The sequence below is a fragment of the Chenopodium quinoa genome, unplaced genomic scaffold (assembly GCF_001683475.1).
Source record: "Chenopodium quinoa cultivar QQ74 unplaced genomic scaffold, ASM168347v1, whole genome shotgun sequence".
NCBI lineage: Eukaryota > Viridiplantae > Streptophyta > Magnoliopsida > Caryophyllales > Amaranthaceae > Chenopodium > Chenopodium quinoa.
The window spans coordinates 1,038,534-1,058,808 of record NW_018742720.1 but is presented as its reverse complement, the minus strand read 5'-3'; the positions used below and the strand labels follow the sequence as shown (position 1 = coordinate 1,058,808).

Below are 20,275 nucleotides of genomic sequence, written 5' to 3'. Positions count from 1 at the left end.
TTGATTCTGATGAAGATACAGCGGAGGTGACTCATCTTTTCCTTGTGCATCCTGATTGTGCTGATATGATCAAGTCTTGGCCATTTGTGATTTTGATCGACTCAACGTACAAGACAAACAAGTACAAGTTCCCTCTGGTTGAGATGGTTGGGATGGCTCCAACGAACCAGAACTTTCTGATTGGTCATGCAATCATCAGGGATGAGACGGCTCCAAGTTATTATTGGGTTTTGGAGAAGCTGAGAAACTACATCGGGCCTAATGTTCATCCAGCAGCCATCGTCAGCGACTGTGAGGGAGGTCTCTTTGCCCCCATAGCAGAGCTGTTTCCCGAATCGAACCACTTATTGTGCACATGGCACATCAACAACTGCGTGAAAGTGAAAGCCTACAACCTTTTCAAGAAGAATTTGGAAATGGCAGAGAGATTGGTGAATGGTAAGTGGCGGAAGATCCTACAGGCTACCACAGAGGAAGCGTATGAGCGAGCATTGGCTAACTTCAGGGATTCGTATCAGTGGTGTCCGGCACTGGTGGACTATGTGATGCATCAATGGTCCCTCATAGGGAAAAGTTTGTCAAATATTGGACAAACCAGGTACTTCATGTGTACGAGGATGACTTGGATACACTGTTCGCTAGACTGAACAAGTCAATTGAAACTCAGAAGAACGACATCAGGAACTCTCTAGAGGACTCCAGACGACGACATGGTACGATGTATAGCCATTTTATATTTAAGATTCTCCATGGTCGTGTGTCGCACTACTGCTTGGGGTTGATTCTCACTGAGCTGAACAGGGTGAGGGACTTGGCTGACGAAGTGTATACTCGGTGTGGGTGTACTATTTCAGTAACTCATGGATTACCTTGCGCATGCACCATTCATCGCGTTATTACAGAAGAAAGGGCGTCGTTACATGTTGATCAGGTCCATTCATTCTGGAGGACGCTTGTTATTGGTGAGCATGCAGACAATCAAACGGCCGACCGTGAACAGGAAGAGTTGGAGCAGTTCCGTTCGATGTACGACCGAGTGTCCTCCAGCCATCCTTCTATTCTTCGTGACGCTACTCATGTGCTTCATGACATGTTCCACCCGTCTAACTTAGATTATGAGGAACCCGAAGGAGTTGACCGTCCTCGAGGTCGACAGCGGCGGAACAGGAGTGCGTTTGAGTATATCCGTGGTCATGGTCGTGGTCGTTCTCGTGGTCGGACATCGTCATCTAGTCGTAGTCAATCTTCATCGTCTGTGAATATGCCCCTGAGAACTGGTACGTTTTGGTTGTTTTTATTGCACATAGTTTTAAAGTGTTACTCCTGTCTTCTTAACTGTCTATAATTAATTATTTGGTGAATAGGAAGAAACGATGTTGATCAGTTTCCGTACAAGGAAAGGATACCTGCGATCATCATGTCGTACGTGGAAGGGTGGAATGATGTAATCGGAGATGGTAACTGCGGATTCCGGGTCGTGGCTGATGTTTTTCAAATGGGCGAAGACAACTACGGTTTGGTGCGTGAGTTGATGTACAGCGAAATTGCCTCTAACCGAAATGTTTATCGTCATGTGTACGAGGATGACTTGGATGGCGCTCTCCGACGTATCCGGTGGGGAGGTGGACCTTGCGGCGAAAATCATTATTTTGACGCGCCCCTAGATCTGTTTGCCGTTGCAAACATTTACAAATGCGCAGTCATGCATTTCGGCCTGGGAGTGCATAGTCAAGCTTATTATCCTTGTACCACGGTTCTCCCTTGGCGGTCGCGTGAGACTGTCACCACACCGGTCAGAGAGCTAGCTATTGCGTTTCTTGGGTCGTCATACAGACATTTCATCCGACTAGACATGTCAACCGATTTTCCGGTGCCACCGATTATACCTCGGTGGTACAACATTCGCACAGCGAGCGTAGAGGGTTGGGATGCGCTATATAATGACCGGATCCACGAATGGAACACCCTAGCTGCATTTTAGGTTTTCTTGTTTACATTCTTTATTTGTAATCTTATTTGTACATTGCTCTTTTAATGAGAACATTAATATTTTATATTGTATTGCTTACTGCATTCTATATGTTGCATGGGTAAGTTGCGCGGATCCACGAACGGTTATATTAAAATTTAAAAACAGCACTGATAATATGTTTAAGTTGGAAGCTAAAAGAACAATCTAAAATGTTACAATTTTACAACATAATGTCCAACATAATGTTCTATAAATAAAATACAATAACCATCAGTAATCCCTCCTCGACGACGACTCCCACTGCGCAAGGGTCTGTTCCAGACTATCAACAACAGCTCTCCCTGTTGCACTCATGCTGTCCTTCTCAAGAGAGAGTTTCTGAACGTCTTGCATTATCTTTCCCATCCACTGCATACAACAAAAAACAGAAGATGAAATACAATAACAACAAATAAAACTTAAATAAAAGACAACGATAAATATAATAAAAGACATACCGCTTCCGTGGCAGTAGGCGGTGGCACATAATCATCATCGCTGTGGTCGAGATCAGCGATCAACCTCGGGTGCGAATACCGGTTGAACCATTCCATGTAGTAATGGTCACACATGGGAGTAACCCCAGAGGGCGGCCGCTGCAACTCCGCTGTCCATAATCGAGCCACCATCGGAAACTGGTCCCACGTCCCGGTCATGATATCCGGCCATTCCACGACGTACTCCCTCGACGATGCAGGTCGGACCGCCTTCATCGGGCACGCCGGGGGAGGAGGGACAACTTGGACAAATCCAAGTTGGCGAAGACAACGCTGGGGCATGTACGCTTCGACGATGTCACGATACTGAATGAGTCCCGTGTACAGGGTCCTGGGTACCCTAACACTAGGGTTCGGGCCGAAAGGCATCCAGTTCACCTGTACAATTACAACATATAAAATATAATAACATGAATATAATATGTGCAAATAATAAAATGTAGACTCTATAAATAAACGTTACCTCTAAGGGGGACAGCCTGTCCAGCAATAACCGTATCGATCGGAGGCGGTCAACGGACTTCTTCTCCGAGCGGGGACTCCACGCACAAGCACGCGACATCCCCTCATCAATAGGAACTGGGTCACGATGTGGTCGCAATGCAGGAAAATACTCGTATATCCAAGTCTGCAATAGAGTCAGACACCCAGTGATACCTGCCGCGTCAGCCCGACTCGCAAATCCTAGTTGGCGATACAAATACGCCAACGTAGCCGATCCCCAGGAAAACTGGCCTACACTGTCGGGGTCACACGCCTCTACGATGTCGCGTGGCCTGAGCTTGTTTCTGCCGCTCTTATCCGGAAACAAGGTACATCCGAGGAGTAGAAAAACATAAGCACTCAGCTGTGCGTCGGGCGTCCTACGTGCACTCGGGTACAAACACCGCTGCAACACAGATGCGATCTTCACACCTCCGTGTTCCCAAACACCTAGCGCCTCGGTGTACAGTGCAGCCCTGTCCACCGCCAACAACTCCGCCAGCGAATCTGCCTGATCCGCATTAGCCACAGCACAAAGTCGTTTACCCTCAACACGAATCCCCAGAATGGCCTCGACGTCATGTAACATGATCGTCATCTCACCGAACGGAAGGTGAAAAGAGTTTGTATCCGGCTGCCATCGCTCAATGAAAGCCGTGATCAGCGTGCTGTCAATCTTATCGTGCATGGTGGCAGGAACGTGCTTCACCCCAGTGCCCTCCAGTCGCTCGAACATCTCGCTCTCCGCCGGCCAGGCCTCAGCCCATGTACGCAAAAAACTACAAGTCTTTTCCCGGGTATGACATTTCAACAACCCCGTAACTGAAGGCCTCTCCTGGTCCTCCCAAATACGGGCAGCTATGTGTCCTAGAAAGCTAGGAATCACACTCCCGTCAACAGGCCCACCGGGCACCTCACTCCTAACAACCCAAGAATCATTACCCGCCCTCGACCGTTTCCTGCTTGCCCCAGAGACAGTGGACGCAGATGATGTGCCAGATCTACTAACAAACCTACCACCCCTACCCTTACGCACCTCCACCATATGCGTCTCGTACATGTCATCAACCCTCTGACTGAATGGACCGTAATCATCATACGATCCACTGCCATCGTCCACATCCTCATCCTCATCTGCACCCTCCTCCTGCTCCTCCTCCTGGTCACCCTCCTCAGCATCATCATCGTCATCGTCATCCTCATCCCGACGGTGGATCCGTTCTCTACGAACTGAGGCCGAAATACCACGGGATCTGACATGTCTATGCCCCGACCTCTCCACTGAATAACTTCTACTAAGAAGCTCTATATTCTTCCCCCCACCATGACGACCCTACACAAAATTTTAAAATATATAAACATACAAAAATTTATACGATAAATAATCATCATCGCAAATCAAATACACTAAAAACAAACAAATAATAGTAAACAAAATATAAACGTAGAAAAAATACAACGAAATTGAAAAAATTTATAAAAATAAACAACAAAATATAAAAACAATTCAAAATTATATTACAAAAAAAAAAAAAAAAAAAAAAAAATTAAAAACAATTTTTTAAAAAAATTAAAAAAAAAAAAAAGGGGGGGGGGGCGCCCTGGCTGGACGCCCAGCCGGCGGTGGTGGCGCCAGATGCAGACGCCGCCACCAGTTGGCTGGCGTTTGGGCTGGACGCCACAGCCACGGCTGCGGCGCTTAGACTAAACGCCACAACCGTGGCGGTGGCGTCCAGCCCAGGCGCCAGCCAACTGGTGGCGGCGTCTGCATCTGGCGCCACCACCGCCGGCTGGGCGTCCAGCCAGGGCGCCCCACCGCGTTCACGGCGGTTTTCCCCTTTTTTTTTTTTTTTTTTTAAACAAAATATACCTTTCCACCTTGGGACATCCTTCCCTCCGCCGCCGCCGCCACTTCCTTGCCTTGCCGCCTCGACATTGCCGTTATTTTGAATTTTTTTTTTTAGAGAGGTTGAAAGAAGATGAGCAATGAGAGTGTGAGTGATAAGAGTGTGAGTGATGAAAGTGTGAGTGTTTTTTTTTTTAAGGTCAAGGGCAATTTTGGGAAACCAAGTGAATTTTGTGGGCTTTATGTAGTAATTTGTGGGCGATGTTTAACAAATCCCTAATTGTAAACCTTGCTGCCAAGAAAAATCCCCTAAATATAAGAGTATCGTCAGCACAGTGTTCTGCAATGGTGCTACCGAAAATGGCTTCTTACACCGCAAAATGGGCGATACCTTCAGCTTATCTTTATCATCATCAATTATCAAGTTTCAACCCCATTTTTTATTTCATTTTTTTGCCTTCCAATCCCCCTTCCCCTGGTAAGAACACAGATTAATCTTGCTGTAATTATTTTTCCTGTTTCATGCAATTTTTTTTTTTTAATTGTAATTCACATTAGTTTCAATGCTAGGGGATTTTTCTATGTTTCCCAGATGAATAATTTTGATATTCATGCTGATTATTGACATGGGTTGCTGTTTAATTCTGAAATTTCAATCAAATTTTGCATTTTTTTTTTTTTGGGAAATAACAGGGGAGTTTGTACAATAATATGGGGAAATCCAAGGAAGAGGACAAGATAGAGAAGATTATTCGTGGATTATTGAAACTTCCTGAAAATCGGCGATGCATCAATTGCAACAGTTTGGTAACGCCCAAAAACAAAATTCTTTTTCTTAATTTGTTTGAATTTTGTCTGAATTTTTTGTATTAAGTTATTAATTTTTTTGGGGGAATTTAATGGATTACATTAGCAAAATTTTTACCCAATATATTTTCTTCGTTGTAAAATACTCCATAATTGATGACAAAATTGTGCCAATTGGTGTTATTAATGCTTATCAAATAATATACGAAGTATATCTCTATTTTAGCTTCTTGTTTAGCCCCTTCCTTCAAACTTGTTAGTTAAAAAATGGTAAAAGTGATTGATTGAATAGAAATGAGGTATCATGGGCTTACATGTTTTGTTTAAAAGCTTTTATGCAATGTCTAGTTTTTACCTATCTGTATTCTCACAACATTGAGTTAGATATCACTAAGATTTAAATGTTATTTGATCTTTGAAAATGCTAATGTGGCATATAATTTGTCTTTAGTTACCCGTCTAAATGGCCGAGGTTTTCTTGTGAGCTGGGATCCCTATACACCCCGTATGAAATAGGTCTTGCTGATCGTCTTGCTGATCCCTATACACCCGTACGTAATAGGTCTTCTATGGCCAATAAATAACACCAATTGCAGTATGACGTTCATCTCAAACTTTTACATTAAGAAATTAGAATGTAAAATTTGTAGATTTGGGTTATACTTTCTGAGGCAAATTTATGCTTAGATTTGTATGCATGGAGGTACTGGTTGTAAGTTGTAACTTATTTACTTTAAGATGGAATCTAATGATTATCCGTACTGCAGACAGCTGATTTTCAGCCATTCCTGATGCCAGAATTGCTATATACCTAAATTCTACTTGTGGATGGATTTGATCTAAATTCATCTTAATCATCCCTCAACAATCTTCTTTAGGATACTAGAGAATTGGTGTTGCACTTTTGCTTGAACTTAATAACCACTTTTGTGATTAAAGTATTCGCTTATAATCTTATACAAGTCTTTTACCCTGAGATACCAGTTTTTTACCCTGAGATAAACCCAGAATTTTTTTTTTTATTTTTTTTTTATAGACTCATAATATTATTCCTATGAAATTCGGCATATGACGTTTTAAATCTTCATAAATATAAACATTTTTGAACAAAAGCCATTTATTAGAAATAATATAAGAAATCTATTTAAAGATTTCAGTTAAAAGAAGATATGTATACGACTCTTGAAGATTATTTTGTAGATGAATTTATTCCCTTAATGAGGATATGTCACAAATGTCTTGCTTGTTATTGTATAAGTAGTAAGTAAATGATACACCACCAGCTTGTATCTGAAGTAATGCAATGTTGTTACGTATTTCTTTGCCTGGCTCCTGAACATACGTCTTATCTTGAATCAGGGACCGCAATATGTTTGCATGACATTTTTGACATACGTGTGTACAAATTGTAGCGGGGTGCAGTAAGTATCTATGTGTTTTTTTTTTAACATAAATTGTGTTTTTGATGATACTCTTGCTGGGTGTTTTTACACCAGTGAATATCATCTCATCATAGCACCTTAGATATGAAATGATGAGTGGCCTTCTGATTTTATTTTTCCAGCCGTGAGTTCACTCATCGTGTAAAATCTGTATCGATGGCCAAATTCTCCATGGAAGAAATTACTGCTCTTCAAGCAGGAGGAAATGAGGTGTGTACATGTGTACTCATTCACTTATTATATGTATGCTATGATATCGTCAAGTGTACGGTCTAACCTACTTGTATTCTTAAAGAGAGCAAGGCAGATTTACTTCAAAACATGGGATCCACAGCGTAATTCTCTCCCAGAAAACAGGTTAGTGCATTTTGAATTGAATTTAAACTAGTGTACTGCTGTAAACAATATTTATGTGTTTTCTGTTACATTGGTTTTGTTGCAGTAATATACATAGAATTCGTGATTTTATCAAGCATGTCTATGTGGATAAACAGTATACCGGTGAGACCCATCCTGCTTCGGCTCAAAGGTCACGAAATGTAAGCCCTTAAACTGCATCTTATTCAATTCCTATTCGTCTAGGGACAATATTTGTATGTTTTAAAAGAATTTTAATCCTATCTTGCTATTAATGCTCACCACCCTTTTTTTCAAAATCTGAAAAACATTGCATATTATCAACCAATAAGAGAATGTGGCACACAAATTATAACACATCAACACATAGAATGTGGATTCCTTCTCTGACTGTTATGCACAAAATCTGTTCTGAAACATTGATAATTTTACTGGCTTGGCTTTGTTTTTGCTAAAACAGGCTCTTTGTTTTGGGGGTTAAGGGGGATTCCATATGTTGTAATTTGAGTTAAAATTTTGTTCCCTCATAACCTGTCTTCATTGGAACCTATTTTATCCAGAGTGGAATGTACGAGCCTTATGAACATAAAAGAGTAATTAAGGGTGAAAGCTCTACGTCTCATGTGAAAACTATTGACAAATATAGTAGATATGCTAGTGATGAATCTAGAAGTCCTCAGTACTCAGGAGAATTCTCTAGATACGGTGATTTCAGGGCTGGTTCGTCTCGTTTTGAGGGTACAGAAGGTCGCTATCGAGTGGATGACACTAGAATTTCTGGGCGGGCTGCTACCCAGATGTTTACCACTGAAGACATTAAGCCCAGAAGGAGGTCCCCTGATCGCCGACTGAGTAGTGATGCAAAAAGCCCTACACTACATCATGTGAAAGAGATCCTTGGAGAAAACTCTGTTGCTTTACGTGTTGCCAATCATCCTAAATTTGCTGATAGGAGATATGATAAAGTTGCTACTGCTAATGCTGTGAGTACTTTGCTGAATCTATGGTTGATTCCATGTTTGTGAAATGCTGCTGATTTTAGTTTCATGTTAAAAGTAGCTCCATGATATGTGCAGCAGGAGCGTGATCATCATAAAGAAAGCCATAGAAGTGTAGATCATAATGAAACAACTCTTCAAAGATCTGTTTCAGCTGATGTTCAGGTGGGCTATATATTGGAACTTCCTTTATTTTTTGGGTTGAGGTGCTATTGTATGCAATTTCCTTAACCTATCAATCCTTTATTGTTCTACATGCTATAGTCATTAGTTCAATATTAGTTGCTGCTTGTCCTTTTTTTTTGGGAGAGGTTCATCTGGTGCAGCTTATCTTTAATTCCTTATTACTTGCTGCTAAATATTCCTGTATCTGACGGAAGGCATAGCTGCTTTATTTGAATATGGCTTTATACCCCTGATTGGTTGAAGTATTGATATAGGCTGATATTCTTAAAAATATCTGGCTTTTACCCAAATTGATACATGATGTTCGGTTTGTTAGAACACTGCAGAATCTGGAAGTCAACCACCATCCAGCCACGTTGAACCGAAACGCAAAAGTGAAAGCTTTGGATCATTGGATGTCTTTACAGATTTTTCTTCTCGATCTTCTGTCCAAAGTCTTGGTCCACAAACGAATATTGCCATGAAGCCACCTGCAAAGAATACTCCTGGTTATGCTCATCCTAATACCTTGGAATTCTTGCTATTTGAATTATTTTCTCGGGCTGAAATGACCCACAGTGATCAGTCTGGAATTCCCTGTGAGGAAAATGATGTATCAAGTCCTTCAAGCAACCGTTCAATATGGAATCATGTACTAGCACCATCCACAAGCGGTAATCATATTTTAGAACCATCAAATGAACTGCCATCATGTTCAGTGGCTCTGAGGATTTTTTTTTCATGTTGCAGTATCTCAAGCTTTAACTGATGAGTGCACTTCATATTCTGCTGCTGCTACCACCACATCCAATACTTTATCCATCAGCATGCCAGCAAGATCAACTGATGCAGATACTCCTAAAGGCTCTACTTCTCAGATGGTCCCAGATCTACTGGGTGATGATGGTGTGTATGCCACTGCAGATATTGGCGTAAAGCAGTCTCCAAGTACACAGCATCTTGGGCCTACCCCGGTTTCAGATACTTTCTCTGCTCCTATTCAAACCAGCCATTTAAATGAAGGTGCATTTAATCAGGTAAGACTTAATGTACTCCATTTCTGTATTGTGGTGGAGAAAATTGGTTAATTTGACTATCATATTTTTTTGGCAATTGACATATTAGCATGTCAATGTTGAATCTTTGTGGTCAAGACTCAAGAGATGCTCCCAAATAGAGGTTTTTGCGTGAAATGCATGTCTATAGCCTCTGTGAAGCATTATTGTGCCAATGAGCTAGAGTTCTATTGTTCCTCTCCTGTTAGGCCGAACACATTTAATCCTTAAACTTGTGAAGTACAATTAATGTTAAATGATAATTACTCTGCTATCAGGTTGAAAATTTTGGACTGAAGTAATGATAATTTGAGAAAGAAGGTAAGAAAGAGGCTAGGGAAACCTCCCCTGACCTTTCTCTGATCTTGGCCCTTAATGTCAGTAGTCTCCTTTCCCTTGATGTCTCTCTATTACAACAAGACATTTAGTCACTGTTATAAATAAAAACTGTCTGAGATAGGTGTCAAACTGTCTGCATGTTGAAGCTTGCAGAGTTGTCAGACATGTATAAGGACACAGCACACAGGGTTGAAGCCTTGCTTTGTTACATGAAAGCTTGAGATGCATGAATCAGTGACATTGCTTATTTTTTATGATAATTGGCAGCCAACAGTGTTGCCCCCAGCATCATTTGCTCCAGTAATTTTTGGCAATCCTACTGTACGATCATCTCAGCCTGCTCAAGGTCCAACTGGAGAAGCAGAATCTTTGATTGAAATGAAGCCGTATCTTGCAGACACAAAAACTGGTGGAAGGAAAGAGCTTCCTGCAGTAAGCATTAATATAATCTTGTTACATATATGTTCCTTATTACGAATTTCTCAAATTATTTGTCTTCTCTGTAGGAACTTTTTGCTTCTCCCTATCAATTAAGCTCAGTTTCAGCCTCAGGGTGGCCAGATGGTTCAAATAATGGCATGGGCTTTAACATGCATTATTACCCTCCTCAGATGGTACGTTTTATTATTACTGTATTAAATTCCTTTTGTTCCGGATTTAATTATACACTTCAATCTTAGAAAACGCTCTATTATTATTTTAATGAATCTTTCTTTTCATTACTAAAAATTTATGGCCCAATTCTTAAATTTAATAAAAATAAATAAAAATAAACCCTATATCTTCTGCCACATATATACTTTATCAATAAATAAACAATTGATAATCAAACAATAACTTATCTTATTAACTATGTGACATGATAAGTGTCAAATTTATTTTGGGATGGAGGGTGTAATATTGAAGACTTTACCAAAATTTGATTACATTAGAAATGCTTGATTGTAAAGGAACTTTGATGGAATATTTGAATCCTTGGGTGTCTTAAATAAACTTTTCCTTGTCTCTCTGATTATATGTGGATTTTTCATTCCAGAAAATACCACCGTTTCAATATGTGGTCAAATCAAGTAACCCATTTGACACGAATGATAACAATGCTCTTCCTCATACTAACTTGGTACAGTTATTTTTTTAATTTTCACCCCTAATAAAGCTTATAGTTCTTGAAAGATGTTTTGCAACTTGACTGAACTTGTATTGAATTTGATGTTTGAACATGAATTCACCTTAACACTGAGCCTTTTAGTAGAATTCTAGAAGATGATAATTAGTGGCCGAGGGTCTAGAGATGTACCTTATTGAGGAGAGGGGGGGGGGGGGGGGGGGGAGTTTGTTTCCATCTTTTATTTCTCGTAGCATGGAAATGAAGCTAATAGGCACAATTAGCGCTATACCAACTTGTCCAACACTACTCCCCTTGCTGTATGAAATATATTACAAAGCAATACCATCACAAGCTATGCTTAATGTGATGCAGTCTTCTGCAATGGGATTTATGCAAGGAGGATCGAGTCACTCATTCATTCCAGCAGGCTTGTCACATGCTACAAGCTTTGGATCACATCTTCCAGGTTCTGCACTAACTGGTTCTACTGCTTATTTTTCTAGTGCGCATCATCAATCACCTTATGCTCTAGGTGGTTCTTCACATAGTATATGTTTCTTCTCTTCCATATTCGTGTCAAGTTTTTTTTACCAATTTGTCTGCACCAGGCTTGTTTGATTTGCTTAAAAGTGCTTCGAATGTTTCAGGTGCATATATGGGGCAGCATTTTTACCATAACAAGCCATCAACCAGGTATTTGATCTTTAACGTATTGGGAATGAAGTTGACTAAAATAATCCATATATTGTGTCGACTAGTGTATTAATTTCTCATGTTAATATTGTGGTGCAGCATACAAGGAACGAATAGCTTTGGTGGTTATGTAGGACCAACAGTGTTGTTACATTCAAATCAGCAATCTCCATATAGATATCCAGCACCTACAGACCAAAGTTCATATCCTATGGGTGGAGGAAATCCATTTGGGTAAATGATGAGCCGGAACTTGTGAATTTATGATGTTTTCGATCACACTCTTGCTGTAGCCTCCAAATCAACAGGAATGCTATTATGTTCGATTTTGTGAATTAATCGTGTCGTCTTATATGGTCAAGGCTAGGTATGTAAGCCAGCTAAATGACTCAGAGGAGCATTTTTATGAGGAGCAAAGAATCAGCTGTGAAATTTCTAGTGAATATGCTATATATCAGCCTAGCAGGGCTTCTTTTTTTGGTTAATGCTACTTCTTTTTCTCCACGAATCACTGTTTTACCTGTGAATATTGGCCAATTCTGTTGTCAAATGATATGACAAGAAATTTCACTGAAAAGTAAGTTTGCTTTTGCCTAAGAAACTTCCAAAAATAAAAAAAAAAGTCCGTTAAATGGCCAACTATTAGTCATATAACACTCAGTTACTTGGTGGTATATTGGTTTTTTTTCCACTTGTACTTGACACGAAGGACTTTTTCCCGAAGTCACGAGTATATGTTAGGTGACAAATATGATAGACGTTTCGTGTTTTGCATAATACAATGAAAATGGAAACATTTAACTTAATGATTAATGTCTTTGAAATTGTTACTCGTAATTGATTAATGTCTTAGAAAAAAAAATGTATTTCAAAATTGTCATCCAATAGACATTAATTAATGATTAAAGTAAATGTAGCAACACTCGATATATAAAGGTACTTTAAAAATTCCGTCAATAGATAAGAAACCTAGAAAGGTATGAATAGTTAATTAAAAAACCGATATTGGATTATTTTATGATCTGCTCATAAGATCATCTAGGAGTCATGGATTGCTCCATACTCGTGAATACTGATTTATAATTCCACTCATAGAATCCAATAATTGGAAAAAATGAGTGAGAAATTTCACATGGCAACAAAACTAAATGGTTCACATGTGACTCTAAAATTAGCATCTTGTTGGCTTGTTTTACTCTATATATTACAACTTGTGCATTTATATATCTACTCAACCAATTGTCCCTTGTATATATAAACCTCCAAATCAGTGCTCCAAAAACCTAGCAAAACACCTTTAATTATTTTTGCTAAATTTCATCTATCACTTGCTAAATATGATGAAGTTCAAGAAATCTAGATCATTAACAATATTGTTAATGTTCATAATAATGAGTTTAAGCATAATGTCAAGAAAATGCAATGCTACAACTTTCCAAGAATGTTATATTCCATGTTATATTCTTTGTGCTATTCAACCAACTCACACTCTTTCTTATTGTGCTTTTGAGTGTCTTAGGGATTGTATTATCCCTTCAAAAAATACCCTTGTTACTTCCTTCCATTTTTGCAACCTTGGTTGTGCTTCTTCTCATTGCACCAACATTAGTACCATAAAAAAACCAGGTACGCACATAGATATATGTTTTTAACTTTTTATATACATCAGGCTTTTTAGATCACTGTATTATAAAGTAATATGTATTATATTAGATTATTGAGTTTTTCTCTCTTGGGTATTCCTGCCTAAACGCCGATTGTCCTAAAAAAATGTAAAGCGGCATTTTCCTAATACAAACACTTTGTAGTTACTAGTTATTTTTTGTAAAATATGATGATTTTGGTTTAAGGGTACTACATTATTATTTTATAATTTTCAACATTTTTGTAATTATTTTTATTATCATGCATTATATTGTACGAGTAATTATTTTGTGACCAAATTGTATTTAAATTGACAATTGCAGGTGGAAAAGAAGTAGAAGGGTGTGTTAAATCTTGCTCTGGAGTTTGCCAGAGGAACTACTTGAATAACTTAGCTCCATAACAACACTTTTCTTAGTTAATGTGCTTATTTTATTATGCTCCATTATTTTAAAACTATTTTGTATTTTTCTTACTTATTTTTTATACTTCGTACGAAGTATTATATTTTGGGGATTCTTGTAGTCTCTTAAAATACTGGAAAAGTGTAAGAATTCAACGTTGGATTGGGTAGTGCCATAGTAAGTTTATGTTCGGAGTTCTTGTGTAATCAACTTATTCAAGTGTCATTAACAACGTAATTTCTACATACGTAATTAATTTCCATCATTTTTTAATCAAGCGCCTAATGATAAAGCATGCATATATATATGCATGCATATAATAAGTAAAAAACCTTCTCATACTACAAAATTATTTGTGCATTATTATATTCGTCGATGACATGGAATATGTGGTGTTACACTAGCACATGATGAAATATCGATGTTGTTGAATTGACCACCTTATATTTTGATGATTGACCTACATAAAACAAACTTTGACTAACGACGTTTATGAGTCTTGGTTAAAACAGAAGATTCAGGTTTGAAGTTAAATGTTCCGGAGTAGGAACAACAGAGTTTGGAAGACTTGATGATGAATGCAAGCTTTCAAGATGTCCTCACAACTCTATATTCTTAGTTACTCAGTGTACGAACTTAAGAAACAAAAGTGTTGGAAGGAATTAAGAAGAAACTCGAAGTTCCTGAAGGAACCTGAAGTTCCTGAACCTGAAGGAACTTGACGAATGACTCAGAAAGTTTTAAACGAAAGTTTTAAAACGGTTTTCAAAAACCCTTAATTTAAGGAAGTGATAAAAATTAGTTTTGAAAAAGATTTAAAAAGATTTTATAAATAAATAAATAATTCATTAATTTAAAAAGATAAGTTTTAAATTAATTAATTATTTATGTTTTAATTAATAAATAAATAATTATCTTTTTTTAATAAATAATAATTATCTTTTGAATAAGTCTTTAACTGATTTTTAACTTGGTAAATATTGGCTGCTTAAATTAAGGAGAACGTTGAACTTGGGAGTCAAGCTAGGGAAATCATGTTCCTAAATTTCCTCTGCCTACATCCCAACTTCTCAGTCAAAGAGAACGTGGGATTAAGGGGGAAGTGGGAACTTGATGGAAGCTTGGTTTAACTCCTTATAAAAACAGATCAACGTTAAGTTTTGAAAGCGTGGAAAAATAATCTTAAGTATTCTGAGCATAGAGTTTCAAAGTGTTTAAAAGAGAAGTTCCTTCCATCCTTAGTCTCTTAAGTTCTTTAGGAAATACTTGTAATCATTGTGTAATTGGGTTTGGGTTGTGAGAGTTGTAAAGTGTGAGACTTGAGAGAGTTGTTTACACTGTACAAGTGATTCGGAGTAGAATCACAAAGTGTGAGAAACTGTGATTGAGGGATCACAGTTGGGTAACTTGAGTTCCTCACGGAACTTGAGTCTAGGCAACGTATTAGTGATTGTAAATCATTTTTACATAGTGAATTTATTCATTGCCTATTTCAGTGTCTTTTCTCTTAGTAGTAGATTTAATTCCGCAAAATTTACCATAGTCTACATACACTACAATTCACCCCCCCTCTTGTAGTATACATTGTTCTATCAGATGTAATCCGAGGTTTGTTGTAGTAGTTGTATTATTGTCGGAGAAGGAACATGTGTTTTCAAGCAAACGTGGATAAATGTTTAATACTTGTATAGTTGTATCTAATTGTGTATGTGACGGTGAGACCTAACCTCCATGATGAATAATTATTTGCATACGTTGTTGGATTCCTTAAATAAAACCCACCACACGTAAGAATAGTTGGTGAAAATGTGAGTATGAATGTATGGGCAATTGGCAATCGCACTAAAGTTTTTGCGTCATTTCACAAATACTAATATTCTACAAATAACGAGGTTCAAATAACAAACATTTATTAAACACTTGTAAATTACAAGGGTCTGGCCGTCTAAACAGAGGGGATCTTCCACCGAGGCCATTCGGGGCCTGGCCTCCCATAAATTATGTAATTAATTAGTTTATGAACTAAAGTAACCTATATTTACTTATATAATATTGGGACATGGTGATTAAGTTTTGAGGAAGAGGTTAAATATTTAAATTCCGGCCCCTCTAATGTTTTCGGCCAAGATCCGCCATTGCGTCTGGATGCACTCGTCAGGAAGAAAGAGTCCGCTTTACAAGTTTAACGAGGTTTCATCCCAAATCATATGTACTTTCTATTCTTTTTTACTTGACCTGTTTCTTTTATCACGCTTGCCGATGCAAAACTTCGATCAACAACTTTAATTCTCATAAGTAAAAATTATAAAATTTATATATGATGTTAGTATTCACTGAGACGAATTCAGAAAGATCCCACATAAATATGTTTTTCCTTATATATTATTCATAAAAGACGGTCAAAGGAAGGGTGGTGAATAGTGTAGAAGTCAAAGCGGGTCAAGTAAAAAAGAACGGAGAAAGTATATCAATAGGAGTAATCCCTCATCCTTATAAATTTATTTAGCCCTACTTCTCTTTTTTGAGTTATCCATTTGAATTTGCCTTGATCTTTAAATAATCATACCAGTCTGCCAATTTACTATTTATCACATTCACTATTTGTTTAATTTGGTTACTCAAAGTGTCTATTCTTTTCAGCTTAGTTTTAGTTCAGTTCAGTTCAAGCAATTCAGCTCTAATCAGTTCAGTTTCTAATTTCGTTCTCTCATAAAATATTCATTTCAGCTCTATTCAATTCAATCCAATCCAATCAATTCAATTCAGCTCACTTAATTAAATCAGCCCTAAGTTTTCCTCTTATGGAGTTGGTGGGGAATTCACCTTGTAACTCTAAGGTCATGAGTTCGAGCCCCACTAATTACAAAATGTTTGGGAGTAGGGGGATTCTCTTACCTTCCCCCTTTACTCTCAAGCGATGATCTGTGGAGCCGAGCTGACAGTTCGATAGGGTCCTTCATCTTAGCTAAAAAAAATAGGTTTTCCTAATAAAAAGGGACATAACCAGTATACAATGTGTCAAAAATCAAAATATTTGGTATACTTTTATTGCAAGTGTGAGTTGTTTTTACGTGAAGGTGTTAGGTGTGTAGTCGTGATTTAGTGATTACAAAAACCCGTGACCAAAAGATTCAAAGAATAATGTTTGTTTTGTTCTTTAATTAAAGTAGATGACCAACTTTTTAGTTTCCTATTTCGAGGAAGTCACGGACGCACAATCATGTTTCCGCTTGGAAATTTTTTCTACAGTTAAACAAATTTAGGTCGATTGCACAATATGACAATAACAATGTTCTTTTTACTTGAAAAAAAAAAATAATAACTACATGAATCTTTAATACTACATTACTACGTACCTTGCGATCTATTCCTTAATTAATTATGATTTCTATGTTAAATGCGGAGTAAAATACTTCAATCTTTGCAATGCTATGGGCATTTGGGCATGGTTTTGCCGGTATAGAGTAGACACAATGCGTGTTGGGTTGTGGACATTGTGATGACAGATAGTGATATCGTAAAGTGAATCGTGCCTAGTCAGATTAACTCCTTGCCATGAAGAGCTATTACTAGAAGGCTTAAATCTAATGTACGATATAATCTATCTCTTCTATAATGAAGGTCATCAAGTTGAATTAATTAGAATTTGGCCTACTTTCCCTAAGAATTTGCACTTTGTATCTCTTAATATTTGATGCTTGGCTTATCACAAAGCTTTAAGCTAATTCTTGTTTAGGATCCAACACGTTCACTAAACGTTGGTTTTAGAAGGCATTGGTCTTTTGAATTAATGAATTATTTACTTGTTGTTATCATTGTTGGTTACAAAATAGGAAAAAGAGAAAGATGTTTAAGATAATCTAAAGGTAGCAACTAAAAAGTACACGTAGAAAGGTTAGAAGAATTGAAAACTACTAGCTACTTCATACGGAGTATTATACAATAATGATGAAAAATGCATGATTATGAAATTAATTAGCAACCTACAGAGTATACTTGGAAAATATTATTCATAATATCATTATTATGATTGGCAAAACTCTTTGTGATTATAACAAGTCTCATATATTTTGGTTAATAAATATTGATTGACTATTTTCTCTTTGGTCAAAAATTAAAATTGCGTACAAACTCTTCTTTGTTTTGGTGTTTATGAAGGTTCATGGATGATTGCATATCAAATAATTCAAATTTAGCGAACCTTTATCAACATAGAATTATTATTGTACTCGATAAATTATTAAAATTTCCAAATTGGCTTCTAACATTAAAATTTGTCATTAGAATTTTAATCCTTTATTGGTTGGTCATTAATAAAATTGACATTAGGCCCTATCAAAGAATAAATATTGATATAATTAGGAAAAACCATTTCTCAAAACAAGAAATCTTGATGTAGAAAGATGGATTGATGGAGTCAAATTATAAATTGACAATCAAAACAAATCATTTAGATCTAGCTCAGCATAAATTACTTACACATAGTGAGAAGATAACATAGGAATTAATAATTTAACATCTATTCTATTTGAGGTGGTTGTTTTCTAGTGCTACTTTAGATCTTTTAAAAAGTTGTTACAATCATATAAACACTTGGGATAAATCTTCCACCAAAGTAACACAACTTTTAAAAGTGATGATCGACTTGTCATGACCTAGTTAAAAGACACGTCTATATAAATTAGGGTGTCCACAAATTAGGCTAGCCAATAGTCAACAGACCATAGATACAATTTGTTATATAATTATATTCAACAATCTCTTTACATAATATGAATTTAAGGTGTGTTTGTTAACTTGACTTACTGGAATTAATGTAATTTATTAAACACGATTATTTTTTATTTGAATGGTATTATGTATCTCTGATTAGGTTTAATTAACCATGAATAAAATTAATTAACGGTGTAATTTACACAGTATTTTTTAATTAAAGTGTTTAGGATAAACCTTAATTTTTTTTTAATTAATTTGCTACAACCGATTATATTTTCCAATCTACAACCATTTATCACAACTTGCTCATTCTGCAAAAAATTCTTCCTTACAAATTGAGAAAATTTGTCAGGTGATAATTAAGTGATACTCGTAAGATCAAATAAAACTAATCATAATTAATTATTCAAGCAATGAGCAACAGTTAAGCAACCGGTTGTACCTTATGTACGGCGAAGTAGTAGATCCGTCCTTTAGCTATGGGGATGGTTCATGTGGACTAATTAATACTTCGTAATTAGTTGCCTAATTGACTCACCAATCTAATAATACAAAGTACTTGGTAATTTAACTAGCTAACTACCATGCATGTCTTATAATTGCGTGACGATGAACACACGGCGGCAAATCTGAAGTTTACAAATTGTTTGATGTTGTTATGGATAAGCATTCCACGTTACTTAGCTTTCTCAGGTCTTTTTTCAATACTTATGATCTCTAAACTAAACTAACGTGTTCAAACCACTAATAAAATTAATATTAAAAAAGACCGGCATTGACGTGGCAAGATCTTAGTGGTCTGATAGTCTTGAATTTGGTGAATCTAAGCCCTTGGATCGTTATCCAGTTGAGTTTAAGCACGAATAATTGTAACCACACTTTAAAAAATTTCATTCATGACATGAATTGTTTATTTTTGTGGCAATAATGGGAACATAGACTACCTATTGCTATGTGAGTCGTAGAGTTCTTATATGAGTCATAGAGTTCTAATCTTCAAAATACTTAGGAGAAAATGATTGTATTTCAAGTTTTTCGTGATGCATGTACGTCAATCTAACTTGTACTTTATTGATAAATATTTTGTATTTAGTAATGTTGTCTTGATAGCTTGCGATAAAGTTCCACTATAGTAAGATACCGATTCTCTTATCTGGACAATTTTAAACTAATGTTCATATCTCTTAAAAAAATATTTTATAATATTTGTGTAAGACAAATCTTTCATTTTACATAATCTTGTCCTACTTATATATTTGTAGTACATAAATAAACCAAACTTGTTGATGAATTGCATAGTTGGTCATGATTATAAGCTAGTCGAAGCAATATAATAGTCGAACTTAACAAGGTTGCAAATTTTTTTGTACGTGACCTACTTGTTCACAAAATTATTGATATATGTAAGAACTTTGATCACAATTGTCACAAAAATACTTACATATTTATAAGTCTAATCAAAACCATACACATCTATAACATTAATAACCATACACATCTAAACTCTATACTAATATGATATGTGAATTACATACTAGTAATTCCATAAAAAATACAGTATTACATAGAACGAGAGTTTTAATTTAAGAGATTGTTACTAATTTAAATACGTCAAATCATATTATTGGAATTATAAAGGCTAAAAATGCAAGATATTTTTTCTATCCAATGGAAGTAAATTAGTAATCCAATAAAAATATCTCAAAAAAA

The 20,275-nt window shown here is 36.7% G+C and overlaps 1 protein-coding gene across 2 annotated transcripts; it reads left to right on the top strand.

Annotated features, from left to right (window-relative positions):
- Positions 1-5,042: 5,042 nt before the first annotated feature.
- Positions 5,043-12,286, top strand: LOC110723089 (arf-GAP domain and FG repeat-containing protein 1-like). Of its 2 annotated transcripts, none has more exons than XM_021902376.1 (15): positions 5,043-5,315; positions 5,531-5,644; positions 7,004-7,065; positions 7,209-7,296; positions 7,382-7,443; positions 7,529-7,625; positions 8,004-8,426; positions 8,520-8,606; positions 8,944-9,280; positions 9,357-9,643; positions 10,268-10,432; positions 10,507-10,614; positions 11,481-11,574; positions 11,756-11,801; positions 11,901-12,286. In XM_021902376.1, exons 2-15 carry the CDS (start codon positions 5,549-5,551, stop codon positions 12,037-12,039), a joined length of 2,091 nt encoding a protein of 696 aa, XP_021758068.1. In that variant the 5' UTR covers positions 5,043-5,315; positions 5,531-5,548; the 3' UTR covers positions 12,040-12,286. The 2 variants fall into 2 exon arrangements, with proteins under 2 accessions (XP_021758068.1, XP_021758067.1); XM_021902375.1 differs by having other exon boundaries at positions 11,481-11,640.
- Positions 12,287-20,275: the final 7,989 nt, after the last annotated feature.

Coding starts and splice junctions, on each gene's coding strand:
- LOC110723089 (XM_021902375.1), top strand. CDS start 5,549: ATGGGGAAATCCAAGGAAGAGGACAAGATAGAGAAGATTATTCGTGGA. Junction 7,066..7,208: donor ACAAATTGTAGCGGGGTGCA/GTAAGTATCTAT, acceptor TTATTTTTCCAG/CCGTGAGTTCACTCATCGTG. Junction 9,644..10,267: donor ATGAAGGTGCATTTAATCAG/GTAAGACTTAAT, acceptor GATAATTGGCAG/CCAACAGTGTTGCCCCCAGC.